This window comes from Misgurnus anguillicaudatus, chromosome 18, assembly GCF_027580225.2.
Source record: "Misgurnus anguillicaudatus chromosome 18, ASM2758022v2, whole genome shotgun sequence".
In the NCBI taxonomy this organism is placed as follows: Eukaryota; Metazoa; Chordata; class Actinopteri; order Cypriniformes; family Cobitidae; genus Misgurnus; species Misgurnus anguillicaudatus.
The window spans coordinates 8107008-8126378 of record NC_073354.2 but is presented as its reverse complement, the minus strand read 5'-3'; the positions used below and the strand labels follow the sequence as shown (position 1 = coordinate 8126378).

General features: G+C 37.7%; 1 protein-coding gene across 6 annotated transcripts; it reads left to right on the top strand.

Moving 5' to 3' along the window:
• The first annotated feature begins 297 nt into the window (after window positions 1-297).
• Window positions 298-18833, top strand: LOC129423563 (uncharacterized). 6 transcript variants are annotated; one of them, XM_073855757.1, is made up of 22 exons: window positions 298-694; window positions 7861-7989; window positions 8243-8407; window positions 8651-8806; window positions 9073-9228; window positions 10183-10995; window positions 11486-11574; window positions 11904-12180; window positions 12277-12313; window positions 12392-12562; window positions 12658-12789; window positions 12905-13031; window positions 13133-13269; window positions 13396-13495; window positions 13573-13652; window positions 13744-13844; window positions 14091-14200; window positions 14549-14624; window positions 14718-14856; window positions 15598-15813; window positions 16045-16231; window positions 17342-18833. In XM_073855757.1, exons 1-20 carry the CDS (start codon window positions 556-558, stop codon window positions 15758-15760), a joined length of 3297 nt encoding a protein of 1098 aa, XP_073711858.1. In that variant the 5' UTR covers window positions 298-555; the 3' UTR covers window positions 15761-15813; window positions 16045-16231; window positions 17342-18833. The 6 variants fall into 6 exon arrangements, with proteins under 6 accessions (XP_073711858.1, XP_073711856.1, XP_073711857.1 ...); XM_073855755.1 differs by having other exon boundaries at window positions 300-694; window positions 7828-7989; XM_073855756.1 differs by lacking the exon at window positions 16045-16231 and having other exon boundaries at window positions 300-694; window positions 7828-7989.
• The last annotated feature ends 538 nt before the right edge of the window (window positions 18834-19371 follow it).

Sequence of the window (19371 nt, the reverse complement as noted above, 5' to 3'; positions counted from 1 at the left end):
TCAGAGTAAAAGATTTTTACGAGCATAAGAAATATTTTAATGTGGTGTTTCAAAACTTGTCAACAGTAATGGTATAGCAATGTATAATACATAGTTAATGAGTATGTCAATTATATTTATGTGTGACATAATAATCCAATAAATAATCCAAATTGTGTGTCTTATATTTTTTAAATGAATAATTTGCAATCCATGATTGCCTTCTCCCCTCATCTTTAGGAAACCAAAACATTTGTTATTAGTTTACACACAACCCAGACTTTTAAACGGAGACCGGTTCTGCCCAGATGCGTAACCGTGACAACGCATGGCGTCATAGTGACAGAGTTCCCCGAATAGAACGTTTGACGTCACAGAGAAGGTATAAAAGGCCGCGCTCTGAGAGATTCCCTCAGTTCAGTGATTCTCTGACCAAGTGAAGGTTAATCTCTGACAGCTTTTACAGACTTTACAGTCCGTACAACTCGTTCTTACAAAACGATTTCAACTCAAGCCTATTTAAAACGACAAGTCTACATTACTCCAGACAGTCGTAAAATAGACTCGAGGTAGACGATGTCTACATCAAAAGAAAAGCTCAAGACTGGAAGCGGTGCACGGGATGCTCGGCGAAAGTCAAGGAACTCTGCACCTGCTACTGTCCGAGTAATCTTTACCCTTCCCGGGGAAGTGCCTGATGAAGAGGTCCCAACAGGTCAGTCAAGACACGATTAGCAAACATTGAATATTGACATTTCTGTGACTGGAAAAAGCTGTCAGACAGCGCCGGAGAACAAGCGGTAATAACCGGTAATAACCGGCTGCCGTTAGATCAGAGAGATGCGCTGATGGGCGGTTTTTAACAAACATTTAACTGCTTAAACTTTATTTATGACACAGACAACCAAAGTAATCGCATAAATACTACAATGAATGAAGTTTTTGTCACTAATGAGAACATAAATAATTCATTAGTGTTCGCTACATCTCTGTCAGAATTTAAAGTGACATCGCGTCGTTTTTGCGCTCTAAAATTGTGCATCAACTATTAGCACAGATTGTGAACGTTATACCAACTTATTTTTAACACGTATTCTGGTATATATAGTCTTATAAGCATAGAGATTAAATAAACAGCTAGACTGCGCGTCGTTTGCTCGATCGTGGGCCAACAGCGCCGCCATTAGTGATGGCAACTTCTCCATTAATCTCAAAGTAACTGAAGGTAAAAATGCCTCCGTCGTGTGCAGTTTGGTGTTATACAAACAGTCCCACACATCAAAACAAGTCTCACGGAATTACCTTTAAAAAATAAGACTGAACAATTGTTTCTGGTTGTGTTAGATCATTATAACATTGTTTTGATAGAGAGATGGCAACTGGAGGCAGATTAATATCGCTATTAAGCTATACATGTTAATACTTAATTATATTTCACAATGTTTACATGTTTTTTAATATAAAATGTTAACATTTATTATAGTTATTATAAATTGTTTGTCTTACTGTGGTTAGCTAAGTTAGTGACAGATTCCTGAAAGAGAAACATGATGAGGCATTGAGAGGAAGTTGAGATACCTCAAATAAATCCCCAAAAGTCCTTATGTTGTAAATAATGTAGGCCTCTATGATATAATTGTAGTGCTATAAAAACGAATGCAGACTGTCACTCTTTGCTTTAAACTAGCTGATTTTACTGAAAGCACAAGAAAACGAAATAGTTTTTCGAGACAGCGCCCCCTGCTGTTTGGAAGATCGTATAACACCCTTATCCAAATGGCATTGAAAACAATAGGATGCAATATTACGGTCTCGTTTTGTTTAAAGTGATACCATGTAATTTTTCAACCTTCATAATACATTTTCAAGACCCTTGTGATAGTACATCGACTTTAAATAGGTTGAATGACATGTCTACCATAGCCTGACGGGGTCTGTATCACTTTTACTCGTATTTTAAAACTTAGGGTTTGTGGTAGTAACCAGAGCACAAAAAAAACTACAAAATTCGACTGCTTTACGGCATACGTCACTTCCTCCACACAATTAGTTTTTAACGTGAATTTTGCTGGAGGCTACTTAAGGAGTCTAGAGAGCAGTATCTATTATGTGACTCTGTGGCACAGTCTTTAGTGTCACGGACCTATGACACGGGCGACCCGGGTTCGATTCCCCTTTAAGGCAATTTTTTATATAAACTGTTGATTCATACATAAATGCGATGTTCTTTATAAATTACGGCGATTATATTGCATATAGTTCCCTGTATTCAGATGCTGTGTTCACGTATTTACCTTTCTTTTTACTGTGTCTATGATATTTACATTACAATCCAGGATGCTATAGCACTCAAACTTGCTCACAGTGTAAAACCAAACCCTATTCATTCACCAATCAGATCCGAGCGTTTCTCTCTTCTCTCTTCCTCATTTGCTGCGTTCCGCTGTCACTCGCGTGATGTATTACAAAGCGGCAGACCTAAACGCATCGGTTTACTTGGATTTGGAGCGATTTTCACACAAAAAAGAGGAATAACGAGCGCCATTGCGGAAAATCCTGGTGGCGAGGGAGAGAGAGAGGATGCAACAATATTTGTTTGGAAAAAGGCAAGGAAATACGTCTGGTCGTTTCTGAATTGGAAGGCTGCAGCCTCCGGAGGTCAAATATGCAGGCTGCACACGTCATCAAGCCTGGGTTATTAAGGTAAACTGAGCATTACATTCGCAAGTCATAAGCATACTACAACAATTTACGATTAACTAAGTATAATAGTCAACTTTGTAATTGTTAATATTGTGAAATAAGACAGTCTTGATGACGTATTAGAAATACGACATCCGGAGGCTGCAACCTTCAGATTGAGAAATGGCTTCTGCCACGACGAGTTCCTCATCAGAAAGTTGTAACATGACTGCGTTTCTCCCTGTTGTCTCAAAATGTTGATCATTTAGCATTTTAAATGTTTAGTTTTTAGTTTAGTTTTAAGGTTGGCCAGTTCCTTTCCTTTGCGACAGTGCTGCGGCGCTTGTGGGCTCTAGGGGCGCTAGAAGTGAAAAATACGTGTCTAGCACCCCCTAGTGGCCAAAAGTTTCATGGTGTCCCTTTAAAGTTATCCAAATAAATATTTGCGTTCCCTGCTTAATGCATGTGCCAAAAAACTCTGCTTTCTCTGACTAACAAATTACCCAGTAGTCTGCAGTATTTTTTGAGAGTGGGTGTAATTGAAAGAAAATTACTGATGGAAGGGATACAATTACAGATTAAACTATCTTCAGAAAAATATTATGTGATATTATATAATGGTCTTATTAACATTATATCACGCTAACAATACAAAACCTGTTTTTTGATATTTTGAATGCGAAGCAAACCTTAAATAAGAATAGACAAAACACCAATAATAAACAATTCTGTACTTTATTGAACAATTACCTAAACATCATCTTGCTGTAAACGGGAGAAAGCAAAGAAAAAAGGGAAGAAAGAATTGTGTTAGTGACTTTACTTGTCATCTTCAATTTCATTAAAAAGAACTCTTCATTTATAAGTCACTTTGGATAAAAGCGTCTGCTAAATGAATACATGTAAAATAATGTAAATGCATAAGTAAGTAATTACTTCCTGCAGGTGATTTTACCTTCTTTTTTCAGTCTTTTGGAAACTGCTCTGTCAAATTCCTTGACTTCACCACAATAAAAGATGAATGCCATTGTCAAAAATATTGTGTAATAACAAATACCATTTTTTGCAACGGAGGAACACCACCTCAGCTTCCTGCCAGGATTATGCCTGCATTTCACATAGGCCATGAATGATGACCTGTCCATATAAATTAATACATCAATTAATTAATATAAAAACATTGCATATATGACAACAATAGAAACAATCCAATTGACAAACATGTTTGGGCCTACTTCAGGATAAAGAAAACTACAAATAAACTCCACTTCATTCTTGAAGTTTAGTTGAGTTTTAGATTTATAAAGCAGAGCTTTGAGGTATTGAAAAAGAATAGCACACTGCTGCTCACTGTCCATGGCACACATGGCTTTAGGGGGAACCACTTTGATGGTAATCAAAATCACTGCAGCATTTGTGAGATTTTGGAATTTCTGAAGTGAATTCCCCCTTTGAATTGTTATATCCACCTTTAAAAAAGAGAGAAAGAGTCAAATTCAAATTTTAAGACCACCCCACAGAGTCCATTAAAGGAACCCAAACAAAAGGCCAAATGACACATTCTAGCTCACATAATAATACCATAGGCTGGTTAATAAATAGTGTAGGCATAGTAAATTTGATTGTTAGTCAATTTTATGAGTTGTAAATAGCTGGCAACAAATTTATATCACAGTTAAATTGATATTGATTCATTTTAATGCTTACTTTTTTAAGAGCTCATTTAAGTAGTCTACATAAATTATATAAAGTATAATAATTACTCCTGTATTAATTAAATAAATGTATAGTTTTAGGAGAAAATGTCCGGTAATTAAAAAAAGGTCAAACAGTAAATCTGATTAAATAATTAATGATGACATTCTTTGATATTAACACACTTTGGGGTGGTTTCCTGAACAGGGATTAGTTTAAGACAGGACTACTAGTCACTACCCTGCTGAAAAAAACAGCATCAAACCAGCATGGACCAGCATAGCAGCACCAAAACACAACATATGCTGGTCTTGCTGGTATGACCAGCATGGGATGGTGATGCTAATGCTGGGTTGGTGCTGGTTTAGCTGGTGCTAATGCTGGTTTGGCGCTGGTTAAGCTGGTGATAATGCTGGTTTGGTGCTGGTTTAGCTGGGGCCAATGCTGGTGCTGATGCTGGTTTAGCTGGTGCTAATGCTGGTGCTGATTCTGGTTTAGCTGGTGTTCACTAGCAAACCAGCACCAAAACACAACATATGCTGGTCTTGCTGGTATGCTGTTTTTCAGCAGGGTAGGCCTTAGTTTAATTATAAAATATAACTAGTTTGATCAAACATGCCTTATTAAAAACATTAGTCTACTTGTGTACATTTTGAGGCCAAGCAATAGCCACTGATGTATTTTAAGACATGTCAGTGCAAGTTGTTTTCAGTTTGGGCAGCTCTTATATTTATTTAAGTTAATCCGGGTCCGGGAAACCGCCCCTTAATGTATTTAATTGGTCTACTTTAATGTCAACTAATTGTAATCGAATTTTTACAATGGCTTGCAATGGTCTACAAAAAGTCTAAGGTTAAAAGCTAACGTATTTAGCTATAAATACCATGTCCAGTTGTCCATGCAAATGACAGGCTCTCAAGTTTTACCAAACATTTAGAGTGAGATTACATCTGTTAGGTGTGTATTACTCGGGCATTTGCACCAGTGGCCCCTCAACCCTAAAAAATTCTCTCAAGTTTTTGGTAGCAGTTTAATTTTACCTATTGTTTATAATTAACCAACACAAATAGAAAATGTATTTAGTTACAACTTGTAGTAAACTTTTTAAATTTACTACATATGGTACCTAAATAAATTTTTTTAAATAAATTTTTTACACATTTTAGTCATGGTGTCTCAAAATAGCACAGTTAAGTACACTTAGATATTGATAAGATTATATGTATATTATATACAAATCAGAATATAATATACATATAATAAGCATATGTTCTATGTTTATTATGTTATCATGTTTTTTTATTTTTAGTTATAAAGGCTTAAATCAAAATAAACCGACTGTAGTTTGATTGATATTAATTGGAATGCACAATAAAAAACAAGATTTCTGAAATATTTTAAAAACCAGTTTTGGAACCAATCTTTTCATATGAAGTACCACATTATTTTAGACAAAAATCTGCATAATTTCACTTAGGTTATTTTTCAACCAAAATTCATAATTTTGTTTATCACAATTGTGTGATACTGTATTTAATGCACATCTACAGGCTCTCAGTGGCCCAGCTATCATAAGAATTAACCCTGTAATTCCTGGGCAGATTTCATATGATGATGTAATTGATGACTACCTAGTTTTCAGAATTCATTGAAACGCAATTTAGGTCAACATTTGGAATGTGTTTTTTATAATATAGTTTGTACAAATGTATAGTATTGTATATTATAATGTCGTTTTTTTAAGTATCACAAGTAATGTTCAAAATATCCCTTTGTGAGCCTACTACAGCCTAGAGCTGCACGATTCTGTATAAAATGAGAATCACGATTCTTTTGCTTAAAATAAAGATCATGATTCTCTCACGATTCTTAAGAACTTCGTTAATTTGAAAGACGTGCAACCCCTGAACATTAGTTTAACATTAGTTTTTACAGATGCAAATTAATTATGATTCTGAAAGTTTCAGATAAGTGTATAATCTTTAAATTCAGTTAATGTTCACAGACCTGCAACATCTAACAATGACAAACACACAGAAAGAGTTAATGTTATAAAATCTGACCATTAGTTTATTTTTATTTAACATACAGATATACAGATTTACAGATCAGTTTTGTTTTAAGATGAACTTAATTTATTCATGCTAATGAAAAACCTGTTATGTATTCAGTTTATTTGAAGAAAAAAATTAAAATATAAATTTTAAGTAGCCTAAATAAAAAAAACAAATACATTTTTGTGCAAATTGCTGTCACATGGATTGACATTACTTTGTGGTAATGAGCTATGACGCGGTTCGGCGGCAACCAATCGCAAGGTGGAAACGTTCCGCAGCAACCAATCAGACGGCGGAAACCTCCGCTTGAGAATTTTAGAGAATCGTTGGCGGCGTGAACGTCCATCGGGTGAATAAATCTACATGCACGCTTAATCTTCACGCCCACTAGAACACTTGGGCCAAATACAAGAAAACGTAATGTAAGTAGTCAAGTGGTCAAGTGCAAAGACAGCAAGTGTGGTTATTTTGACGCAGCCAATGGTTCCCCCTGTGCTAAAAACCCATTCGGAAGGGATAAGATCCGGAATAAGATCCTCTTTTTGTACTAAAACTACGCCAAGGTTCTTGTCGGACGTAGCTGCGCATAGCTCTGCCTCTGCCTCACTCATTCTTTTTAGTTTCTGTTACTTTCTGTCTAACTTCTCGGCGAAAGCATCCGCTGTACCAGTGGAGCGAACATGAGCACGAGCACATCTGGCTTGCACAATAATAAACGCGGCCGCTGTGATTGCGTGTTGTCGAGAAAACTGACGAGACTGCGTCTTTCCTACTTGAATATATAATTACCTGAATCCTCGAAATGCTGGATTAAGATCGTTTGGGGGGTTGGATCGAGATCACGATCTTTTAACGATTAATCGTGCAGCTCTACTACAGCCTGTAAAAAGGTGTGCTTCAATACATTTGTATCTTAAGATTTCATTAACTTTGTGAAGTTGGCAGATGGCCCCTTAGCCAACCTGCCATGTAAAACAGCCTCTGGTGTAAGTTGAATAATTTTGCATAGGACCTTTATAATGAAATATTGAATGTTCGTTTACAAACGTGAATAAATACAAAAATGAAACTGAATAACATTTAGTGTAATTGTGGTATTGTCGTATCTGTAAAACTATAACATTCTCATAACAAAGCCAAAGTAGGGAAAAACCTACTTTACTGCGGTAACATACCGGAACTCCACACAGATCAGAAATAACTTACTCTTGCCACCGCTAATATGGCAGCACCGCTGACCAAAGCAGCCACCGCTAATATGGCAGCGCCGCTGACCAAAGCAGCCAAATAGCAGGAGTGTCATTTTATAGAATTTAAAACTGTTCTTTACAATTTCTGTTAAGAAATACGTTAACTGTTACTGTACAGATTTGAATTAAGTTTATAATGTGTTTTTTATGTCCGGTCTGTCCAGCTGTTAGACAAAATACCATTTTGTCTACCTCAGCTAATGAGTTCGTGACCCGCAGCGGTGTACGCGATGTTCGGCGGAGGTCAAACATCGCTACACCTGCAGCTGGTCACCTAAGGTTGACCCTTCCAGGAGCTGTAGATGATGAGGAGTGGAGCCCAGAAGGTCAGTAAAATATTTACATTTGTAATAATATATACAGTAAGTTTTGAAACACTTATTTTATATATTTTTTCACATTTTACAATATGAATAAACTCATCAAAAGTATGGAATAACACAATGCCACTAAAACGCATATAAAACATATATAATTTATACAATGTTTTATAATGTTTGTCAAAATACCACAATAATTATACAATATAATGTGTTAGATTTAAGTTTATAATGTGATGTTCATCTTTGCTGTGTCCAGCCGTTAGACAGAATACAATCTTGTATACGGCAGCTCATGGGCTGGTGACCAGCAGCGGTGTACGTGATGTTCGGCAGAGGTCAAACATCTCTACACCTGCAGCTGGGCATGTGAGGTTTGCTCTTCCCGGGGCTGTAGATGATGATGAGGAGTGCAGCCCAGTAGGTCAGTCAAATATATACATATGTGATAATATATCAGTTTTGAAACACTCATTCTATATATTTTTCCACATTTTACAATATGAATAAACTCATTGAAAGTATAGAATAACACAATGCAGCAAAACGCATATAAAAACATTTATAATTTTTATAATGTTTGTCAAAATACCACAATACCTATACAGGATAATGTGTTACATTTTACATAAGTTTATAATGTGTTGTTCTTCTCTGCTGTGTCCAGCTGTAAGCCAGAATACCATCCTGTCTTCGCCAGCTTGTGGGCTTGTGACTGGCAGCGGTGTAGGTGATTCTCAGCGTAGGTTGAACATCTCTACACCTGCAACCAGTCAAGAGAGCATCGCCCCTCAAGGGGCGGATAAGGAGTGGAGCCCAGAAGGTCAGTCAGTACCCCATTATATTGACACCTCAAATATATACATATATAATAATATATCAGTTATGAAACACTCATTCTATATATTTTTCCACAATATGAATTAACTCATTAAAAGTATGGAATAACATAATACAACGAAAACATATATAAAATATTTCTATAATATGTTTTATAATGTTTTTCAAAGTAACACAATAACTATACAGTATAATGTGTTAAGATTTTACATAAGTTTATAATGTGTTGTTCATCTCTGCTGTGTCCAGTTGTAGGACAGAATATCCTCCTGTCTACGACAGCTCATGGGCTCGTGACTAGCAGCGGTGCACGTGATGTTCAGCGGAGGTTGAACATCTCTACACCTGCTGCTAGTCAAGAGAGCATCGCCCTTCAAGGGGCGGATGAGGAGAGGAGAGAAGCAGGTCAGTCACAACATTATAATGACACCTCAAATATAAATCATATCTGGGGGGAGTAAATAACTGGAAAATGTTTATATTTGCATGAACTATACCTTTAAGGGATTTAAAGTATGTACTTCAGTCATTTAAATATGTATTTAAGTTTTAAACTCATGTACTGTGAGTTGTAGTGACATTTGAAGCCTTTTTTGAGAAATGTTTGCAATTTAAAGTGATAGTAAAAATATCTTTTACAAACTTATGTATAATAGCTCAGGTAGCTTTAGCACATTTGGAAGTCGAGATTGTAACAAAAATCTCAGGGATGCAAATTCACAGTTTTGCCTCCAAAATATAGAATTACTTTTGTGCTGCCATTTTTTATTTGAAGTTCGAAGTTGTGACTTAATTTCGATTTAAAGTTGAAATCGTGACACCTTTAATGTCCAATGTGCGTGAATGGTTATTGTGAAACGGTTACAAATTCACTTAAGTTGCACCCAAATTTATTTTATGTCTAGCTGGTTCATTTATTTGACTGTTAAAGGTGCATTAAAGCGAATTCACGCGTTTTAGACCTAAAACATTTTTTGTTACATACAGCAAGCATCTCCTCACTATCTGCTTGCTGCCTGTCCGGTGATCAAACTGTAAAAAACGCGATCTCTGTAGACAGCCCAGGCTCAACAAACTGCAATAAACACACAGTGGCCAAACCTAGCAACACGAAACAAAAAAAAGTGTTCCAGCCAATAAACGACAAGAAGGATTTGGGGGTGGGGGTTGGGCGCGTTCATGAAAGCACGGAAGGGAGGGGGAGGAGGAGGAGATAGCTACGCTCCGTTTGTTTGAAAACAGTTCAAACATCAACAGAAAGTGACGTCTCACAGATTCGCTTAGAGCGCCTTTAAGATATATATTACCTGTATCTGGTTGTAACATCTGTAATTTGTCTTTTCTGTTTCTGTCTTTTAGAAAATCAAACAAACCAACAGAAGAAAAAGGGCATCCTTGTTTTCTTCCAGAACAAATGGCAAGCTATAAAACGTGCTTTTGGTATCCGCCGAAATGAGTATCAACTGGATCCAGCTGATCCTCAGCCAGGCCTATCCGACCTGGAGGCGAGAACCCGTGAAGATCAAGTTGATCTGCAGAAAGGTCCATCTGGACTCAAGCCAATGGGTTTTCAAGAACCAGCAAGATGCCTGCATGGTTCTTTTACCTTGGAGAAAACAGTTCTTCAGGAAGAAGCTGATCCCAAATTTGGTCCCTTCGACCCGGAGCCACGTGCTCAACGTGATCAGACTTTTAAGCAAACAGGTCCATTCGACCTGAAGCCACGTGCCCGTCAAGATAATTGGCAATACAGTCCCTTCGGACTTGAGCCAGCGGGCCATGAAGAGCCAGTCTATTGCCAGGCTGGTTCATTTTCCTTGGAGAATACAGTTCTTCAAAAAATGGCTGATCCTAAATCTGGTCCTTTCGACCAGGAGCCACGTGCTCAACGAGATCAGACCGATAGGCGTACAGGTCCATCCGACCTGAAGCCACGTGCCTGTTTAGATAATTGGCAATACAGTCCCATCGGACTTGAGCCAGCAGGCCATGAAGGGCCGGTCTATTGCCAGACTGGTTCAGATTCCTTGGAGAAAATAGTTCTTCAAGAAGAGGCTGATCCTGAAAATGGTCCCTTCGACCCGAAGCCAAGTGCTCATCACGATCAGCCTTATAGTCAGCCAGATCCATCCGACCTGCAGTCAAGTAGTCATCAATGTGCCTACCCTGCTAGTGAGTATACTGTTATTATGTTCTGGTTCACTCTATCCGGCTTTTTATTGCCAGCTTTATTTTTAGCAGTTTCTCTCCTAATTGGTTTAAACTAGTGCCCAGTTACTGTAATAAGTGTATTTATACGGCAGATGTTTATCTAATATCTTCTTCCTGTATTCAGTATGTTATGTGTTATTCTGATGGACTCTTGTTTCAGCACAATGACTCTTGAGCTTTTCCCATCATCTTGTCCTGATTTTCGTTTTAAAGAAATATTGGGTTTTTTTAATGGTTGTCCTGCTGTTTCACTCTTGAACTTGATCTCAAACATTCATCTTGTTTATTCTGCTAGTAGCTGATTAGCATTGGATGTATTGAACAACTCTCCATTATCTGTACATTCATTAAATGAATATTTATTCTCTCTGTTTTATTATAATCAGCACTGCTATTGGAGTTTATGTGAGACAAAAAAGCCTTATGTTCATTTTGTATTGATTTTTTTCAGGGGCATCTAAATATTTATATAAAGAGGAAAAGCAGAAAGAAGTTGACTTTGGTGTTTATGAGAAGAATCGCAAATCCAGTGGCAGAAAGGTAAAACTGCTCTTCATCAAACAGCCATACGTGACCTAACATATAGATCCATGTTCAGTTACAATTGATGACAATGACACTTTTCAATCAACCAAATAACATCTTACCTTAATAATACACCTTACCTGTTATCTCAAAGGTTGTGCTATAGACCTGTTACAGTACAGTATCTGATAGTTTCAGAAGTTCTTTTAACTACAACATAAAACTTTACAACCTACTTTTTAAAATGTGTTTTTGTTGCTGTATTGTCTTTTGAAAGTAAATACAATGTTCAATATGTTGTTTTTCTTTTTTTTTAATTATGCTTTTTCCTCTGGTGAATGAAGAGTATGACAATGGAAGATAATCATGATGGAGAACACAAAGAGAGAAAAGACAAGAAGAAGAAGAAGAAGAAGAAGAAGAAGAAGAAAGGAAAAAGATTTTCTTTGAAAAAGATCTTCAGTTGTATCTTCCCTTGTGGCGACGACTCACAACTGTCTACTGCCCCCTCTACACCAAGGCCAGCCACTGTTGGTGGTTCGGCCATGTTTGCAGTCAAAACTTCCTCTGATAGCAGTGATGTTTTGCTGACTGCAGAGCAAGATAAAGCTATTCTCAGAGGTAAGAGAAATTATAAATGTTTAGACGATTACATGTCTGTACTCATTGTGTAATGTGTAACAATGTTGAATAAAACTTTATTATATTTCTTCACAGAGAATGTCGGCATGCAGATGGTATCTGCTATGGACTGGTGAGTAAATAAATTTACTCATTGAAATCAAATGCTAAACATGGTTAAAGTTGTAACACAATTATGTGGTCATCTTAGGCTTGAACACGAACAAATCTGTTTGGACATCGGCTCAGATGAGCTGACTCGGCATGAAATACTGCAGTTGACTCAGTGCAGTATTGAGCGTCCAAAACAGAAGCGAGTTAGTGATCAGGATGATCATCAAAAAGTTGCCAAAGGGCAGCAAGTGGAGATTAAGTACATGGGGTGAGTACCTTCATCATTATGAGATGTGATTAGATGTGTTTGACTGTGGGTATCAAAGCTGTCCTATAACTGAGCACTATTTGGTTCTCTGACAGTTTTCCGAACATCGGGAACACATGTTTCATGAACTCCACCCTCCAGTGCCTCCTCAATATGTCGCCGATCATGCAGGACATCATCTCCCAGCAGAAACACTGGAAGAACGAGCCTGGATCAGAAATGTTCAAGTAAAGTCTAATACTGATAAAACCTGTTTAACATTATATCAAAACCTTTCCTCATGTAAACTGATAAATAAGATTCTAGTATGCATACAAATTAAATATATTTATTTCACCCCAGGGCGTTATATGACCTGCATGACACCAGAATGAAGAAGACAAGCGCCGACCAGAAAGCTCAGCTTCTGGCAACCATCAAACGTTGCATTGCCAGAAGGAATTCAGATTTTAGAAGTGATGATGAGCAGGTAGGGGAGCCTCAGTCATGTCAACATGTTACATCGAAAATCTGTCATACCCACAAATCATTTAAATACGTTTTTTGCTCTCTTCTCTTTCCTTCTCTAAGGATGCTCATGAATTCCTTATGACCTGCTTGGCACAACTAAATGAGGAGGCTAAGATGTGCCAGGATTCCATGAATGATTTCCATAACCCTGCAGCGCACATGGATTTTAAGATCATCCGGCTGCGCACATGCAAGACGTAATGACATCACGCAAACTCACCTGCTTACATTCATTTAAATAATGAATAATACTTTTCCTAAATATTCTTAAATTTTGTATATCTAACATTAGAAACTTTTTATTTTCCTTTTTTGTGTGTTAGCTGTGGGAATCAAAGGCACTCTCTGGAGGAACTAAACTGCCTGTCTTTGGCTATTGGTCCTCAGGGATCATTAATGGAGAGCCTCCAGCACTACTTTGCAGTAAGTGTCACTTCTGGAATAATGAAGTATTATTATATTATTGATAGTCAGTGATTTGATTGATATTATTTTCTCAGGCATCTTCATTTGAATGCCGCTGTAGTGAGTGTGGAGGTGATCAAGCCTTGGAAACTGTGCAAGTTCAGACCCTACCAAAGTACGACACCCTGTCCATCAGAGTCATCAGTTATTACTCTATACTAAATGAGCTAATTCACAACTTCTGTTCATTTTTTATTTCTCTACAGGGTTCTGGTTCTTCTTGTTACAAGGTTTGACATGTACACCCTCGAAAAAATCGATGGGTGTCTGGCAGTTCCTAAGAAGCTCAGTCTCTCCGGCTTCACAGGTACAGTTTATTAAACTCTTACAGTACACTAAAGAGTATATTTATAGACCGTGAGTAAATCTTACATGCTTTATATTATTAGAAGTCTAGAGAGTTTTATAAAACAAAAATGGCGATGTTAAACGAATGTCTTGTTGTATCTCATAACTCATGATTGAAACAATAGAAGTGCAGTGATTGTAAATGATTACTCCAAAGGAATATTTGAATCTTTTTTAAAACTTGAAGTGTGCCTTTTTGACGTAGGGTCAGACAGCAGTAAGCAGGTTTCAGATTTGTACAGCCAGCAACTTGAGGACAACCAGCAGATAAAAATCAGCAAAGCAAATCTAGGGAGAGACACTGACCAGCATCAGGTGCAGATAGAAATAGACAGAAGAGGAGTTACATGAAAGAAATAGGGAGTGAATTGAGGAGCTCAGATGCAAAAGCCGCTAAACGTCGCGTCCGTTAAAATTAGATAATGACATTAACCAACTTTTCACCACATGTATTATACGTTCATTAAATACTTTCGCATCAAATCTTATTTATCCCGGCCTCAGGCCGTTCAGAAATGCCGGTTTGTTGGCAGAATCCGTTCAGACTCTGATAAAAATGCTCATTTACAGACGGTTTTGCATATGAGCTCTTCAATTATTATTTTAGCAAAATTTCTTCAATGTTTTCTGCATTGTATTATAATATCTCTGTTTTTCTAATAGTGGCAGACCGCAATGGGCAACGCAGCCTATAAGCTCACTGGTGTTGTCTCTCATTTGGGGCCAAGTTTGCAGTGTGGTAAGAATACTTTGACACAAAATAATGTTTGTTCTTCATTTCTTCATCTACCTCTAAAGTTTAATTTATTTAATGAGGTCATCTGTCTTATAGGTCACTACATCAGCAACATTTCTGACCCTTGTGGAGCTGGATGGATGAAGTGTGATGATTCGACAGTAAAATCCATCAGCTGGCGAAGAGCATCCAAGAACATAGAAAAACATGGCTATATGTTTTTCTATGTGAGGAGGTAAATAACCTCTCATTGTTTTGATCCTTACTCATATTTAACTTTGATATAAACTTTAAAATATTCTGTCTTTTGTGTTTCAGCTAAAGCAGTAACCAATAAAGCAGTGTCAGCAGACAACTTGTTGCATGACCATTATTAATAAAAAAATAATTAAACAAATATTTTAAATAAATAAAGACTTTAACTTAAACTGACTTGACTAAACTGAGTATTCAATACGACAAAAATCACAGCACTTCAATACACTGACAAACACAAGATAAATTCTACAATTAACAAGACTGGATTATAAGATTACAAGTGATACAAGCGATCAACACATCAAACAAAGTAACACAGACAAATCGGCACTGAACAGAACACACAAGGGCATTAAATAAGGGAACAAATCATGAGGCAACAGGGGAAGGACATGAAACACTGACAGGTTAATTAATCAGGAAACAAGTGTGCGGGGTACAAGATGAGACAGGAGAGCACATGGCCTGGCACTGGACTAGGGAAACAACAAAGGCAAATTTAAGAAGAACTGCGTAACAGTGCCACCCCTCAGACCACTGGGGCAACCTCAGTAACTCACACAGACAGACTTCAGACTTGAGGCATAAGGTTTAATCCACATTGTACAGCTTATTTTATTTCAGTATTTTGATACAGTATCACACATCTTGTCAGTATTGGTGTTATCCTTCCTCTAATGATGCTTAAACTTTTACATATACTTTTATGTTTTTTTAGGTTGAGCTGGCAGAAGTGGAAACCAGGCGGAACCACGAAGCTGCCAAATTCTCAGAAGGAGGAGCCTGGTGAACCAAGAGGGGTGGAGGATCAGGGCACAGCCAGATCTGGAGCGGAAAGAGGAGCAATGACAGCGAGAGTTAATGTTGTCAGTGCACTGTGAATAAACTACTGGAAGAGGGTCCACTGTTTTGGACACAGGCTTCATTGCCATTGGTAAGCAATTTTAGTGCTTTAAAGCCCGATTTAGAGTCGTGCAAAAGCTCTACGCCGAAGGTTATCCGTAGCCTGTGCGTACGAATAAAAACAAAGTCTTGAAAACAAAGATGAGCCAAGTTGAGGAGTGATTTAACTCAAACTGCAACAAAAGTCGTTGTTTATTTACTTCCATCACTGCTGGTCAAATCATATACAATAAGTTGCTGTTTCTTCTTCATTTGTGCAAAGCTTCTTCTTTGACGGTCGCGCTACTACTGTGGTTTCACGCATGGATACTGCCTACCAGCGGTCTGCGCGTGTGTTTGCACGTCGACGCAGACGATGACGCAAAAGTATAAATGAAAACCGACGCGGAACCTACGCCGTCGCGGCTACGCCGTAGGACCTTCGCACAACTATAACGAGCCCTTAAAGTGTAAGTAAACTAGACCTTGTATGTGTTGAGATGTTTAAAAATCCAAAACAGAACAATGAAAATAAGAAAAGCTGCTGCTATATATATGTGTAATTAAATACAAGTAATAAAATAAATGTAAATGTGTATATTCACATTCAATTATAATATACAATACATTTTTATACAGGATTATGGCCTGGTTTAACAGACAAGGCTTAGCTAAAGCCAGGACTAGGCCTTAGTTACATTAAGATGTTTAAGCATCTTTTATAAACATGCCTTAGATAAGGAAGTTACTGATGTGTATCTTGAGACAAATCAATGGCACTTGCATATTTTACAATCTTTCAGTGCAAGTTATTTTCACCTCAAACATGTGTCTTAGTCTAGGCCTTAAGCCTTGTCTGTGAAACTGGGGGTATATACCTGTATTAAAATGTCTTACTTGCACACTTTAAGGTAGCGTGCACACCAAAGCGTTTACGCCGGTGTATGTTTTCAATTGTTTCCAATGGAAGCTCGGCGCTTTTCAAAAAAGCCAGCAGTTGCCGTTTTTTTATCCGCGCTAAAAGTGGGAGAGTGACGAGAGTTAAAAAATATTCAACTTTGGGTGAAAAGCTCAGCTCGTCAATGTCAGTTCTCACACAACCGTCCAGTCACAGTGAAGGAGGGGCGGTATAAACATCACAACAACCAACTGGCGCATCGTTTAACGACTGATAAACAAAGCAGAGGTATCACAGCAACCAAAGCACTCAGCTGAAAAAATCTGTCAGTCGGCATCGGCCTGGCGTTTTCAGCTGCATTTAAAAGCTTTGATGTGCACACCTCCTTAAAGGCGGGGTGCACGATCTCTGAAAGCCAGTATTGACATTTGAAATCACCTAAACTAACACGCCCCTACCCCAATAGGACCTTTTTTGATAGACCCGCCCCACACATACGCAACCCAGACACTGATGTTGATTAGTAGACACGCACCTTACTGCTGATTGGCTACAAGTGTGTTTTGGTACTCGGCCCGACTCCCTTTTCCAGAGCATTTCTCAAAAATCGTGCACCCTGCCTTAAATGTTTAAATTGACTGAAAATGTTTTTTAATGTTTGTGTATTTTAAATGTTTTCCAGAAAGAGCATGCAGGATCCTAGAATAGACAAAGCCAGTGTTTGCAAGAAAGTCGTCGCTGCATTTTCCAGAAGCTGGAAGAAGATAAAAGGCACTTTAGGACCAGCGCTATCTATAGGCAGAGCAGGCAATTGCCTAGGGCCTCCTCTTATGTCTCTGCTGTCAGTCGTGATTGGTGGACAATCATACAATCAAAGTGGGACTCATTTTGAAACAGTAACGTTGATTTCACTACAGGTGTGAGTGACATTTAATCAGTCAGTGGAAAAAGAGCTTATGGCGCTTTTCCATTGTATAGTACCCCATGGTTCAGTTAAGTTTGGGTCGGGTCAGCTCACCTTACTTTGGCGTGGTAAGCTTTTCCATCAAGTTTAGTATCACTTCGCAGTGGGAGGGATTATAGGCGTGTAGTTATACTTGCGTTGCCTACTGCTGTGACATCATACAAGTAAGAGTGTCGTACATTCCCATACATTTATTTATTTCTCAGTCCGCCACAAAAATTAAAATTGGCCACAACAAATAGATGTTTGCACATCACATTTATCACTACCTCAGTCTCGCATGACAGTTTCTGTTCAAACACCCGTGGCGTCAGTCGACGTGCCCCCATCGGGTACTACGTACTGCACCCAGTGGAAAAGCTCCCAAAAGTAAGCTGACCCGACTCAAACTAAACCAAACCGTGGGGTACTATGCAAAAAAAAGCGCCATAAGCCCTTTTTCCACTGACTGATTAAATGTCACTCACACCTGTAGTGAAATCAACGTTACTGTTTCAAAACGAGTTCCACTTTATGAATGTATAAGAGGGTAATGTGAACAACATCAAAAACTGTGCAGCTGACTAACTTGAAGTTAGTGTTGGTGCTGAAACAAACACATTTTTTGTTTCCTGCTAAGTGAAATCATCAGCAGGCATGCAAAGACACTGCACGTGATGCAGGTATTCTGAAGAAATGGATTATAAAAATAAATTGATCTTTGTTCTCTGGATCAGTGTCATTTCAGGATAGATCATTTGCTGGTTCATGTCGAGTTTTAAAAAAGCATCACCGCTGTAAACACATTGACACTGTCAGACACTTTAAAGAGCGTAGACGATGTCATCGCATCAGGAGCTGACTATAGGAATAGAAAAGTTAAAGTTTCTTTTTAAAGTGTATTTGGTATAATACAATGTGTTTGCATGTTTTATGGTTTGCAACATACCGTACATTTTGGTAGCTCCAGATTTCACTCTCTTCCTAAAATACACGGACTTGAAAAGCAAATAGAAACAGACATTGCCAGTCCTGTGCTAAATAATAATTGATTATTTACTTTGGGACAGAAGTTACCCCTGCCTGCAGTCTCTGATAGGCATGTGACCCACAGAATGATACAGGTGAAGCACATAATTCATTAGGTGATACCCATTTGATGAACACAGATATGGTCAGAGATTTCCTATAAGAATCGGGTACATAATGAAATAAATGCATTATAAATATATATTTCATAGTATTATTTTTATTTCTTAAACATGCACTTCTGATTCAAAGCCTCCTCTTTAAATTTGATCTATAGTTGGTCTTTCTCTAAATCACCTATTTTCTTTAAAAATAGGCTTTTGCAGCTACTTTCCTGAGCTATCATTTTTGAGGCAAAGGGAAATGTAATCTTCGGATATGATGAAATGATACAGGACATATTATAACATTTAGAGCATGTTACTATGGGCACTAATGTAACATTTCCATTCTACACTTCTGTCACAGCATATCTTAATTGTCCAATGCAAATGAATGATCTTTCTTAGTGTAGTGTACTAAAAAGTATTACACAAAATTACTGAAAATATGTAAGGACTGTAAGGAAGCTTTACAATTAAAAGAGGACTATCAAACAGGAAGGTGATACAGTTTCATACAATGAAAAGTCCAAAAAATAAACAGGGTCACCCAAAGGTGCAGAAGTTAAATAAGTACAATATAGTGTATATATAAATATGTGTATTTTGGACTTATTTAAATAGGGCAAAATGGGTTTG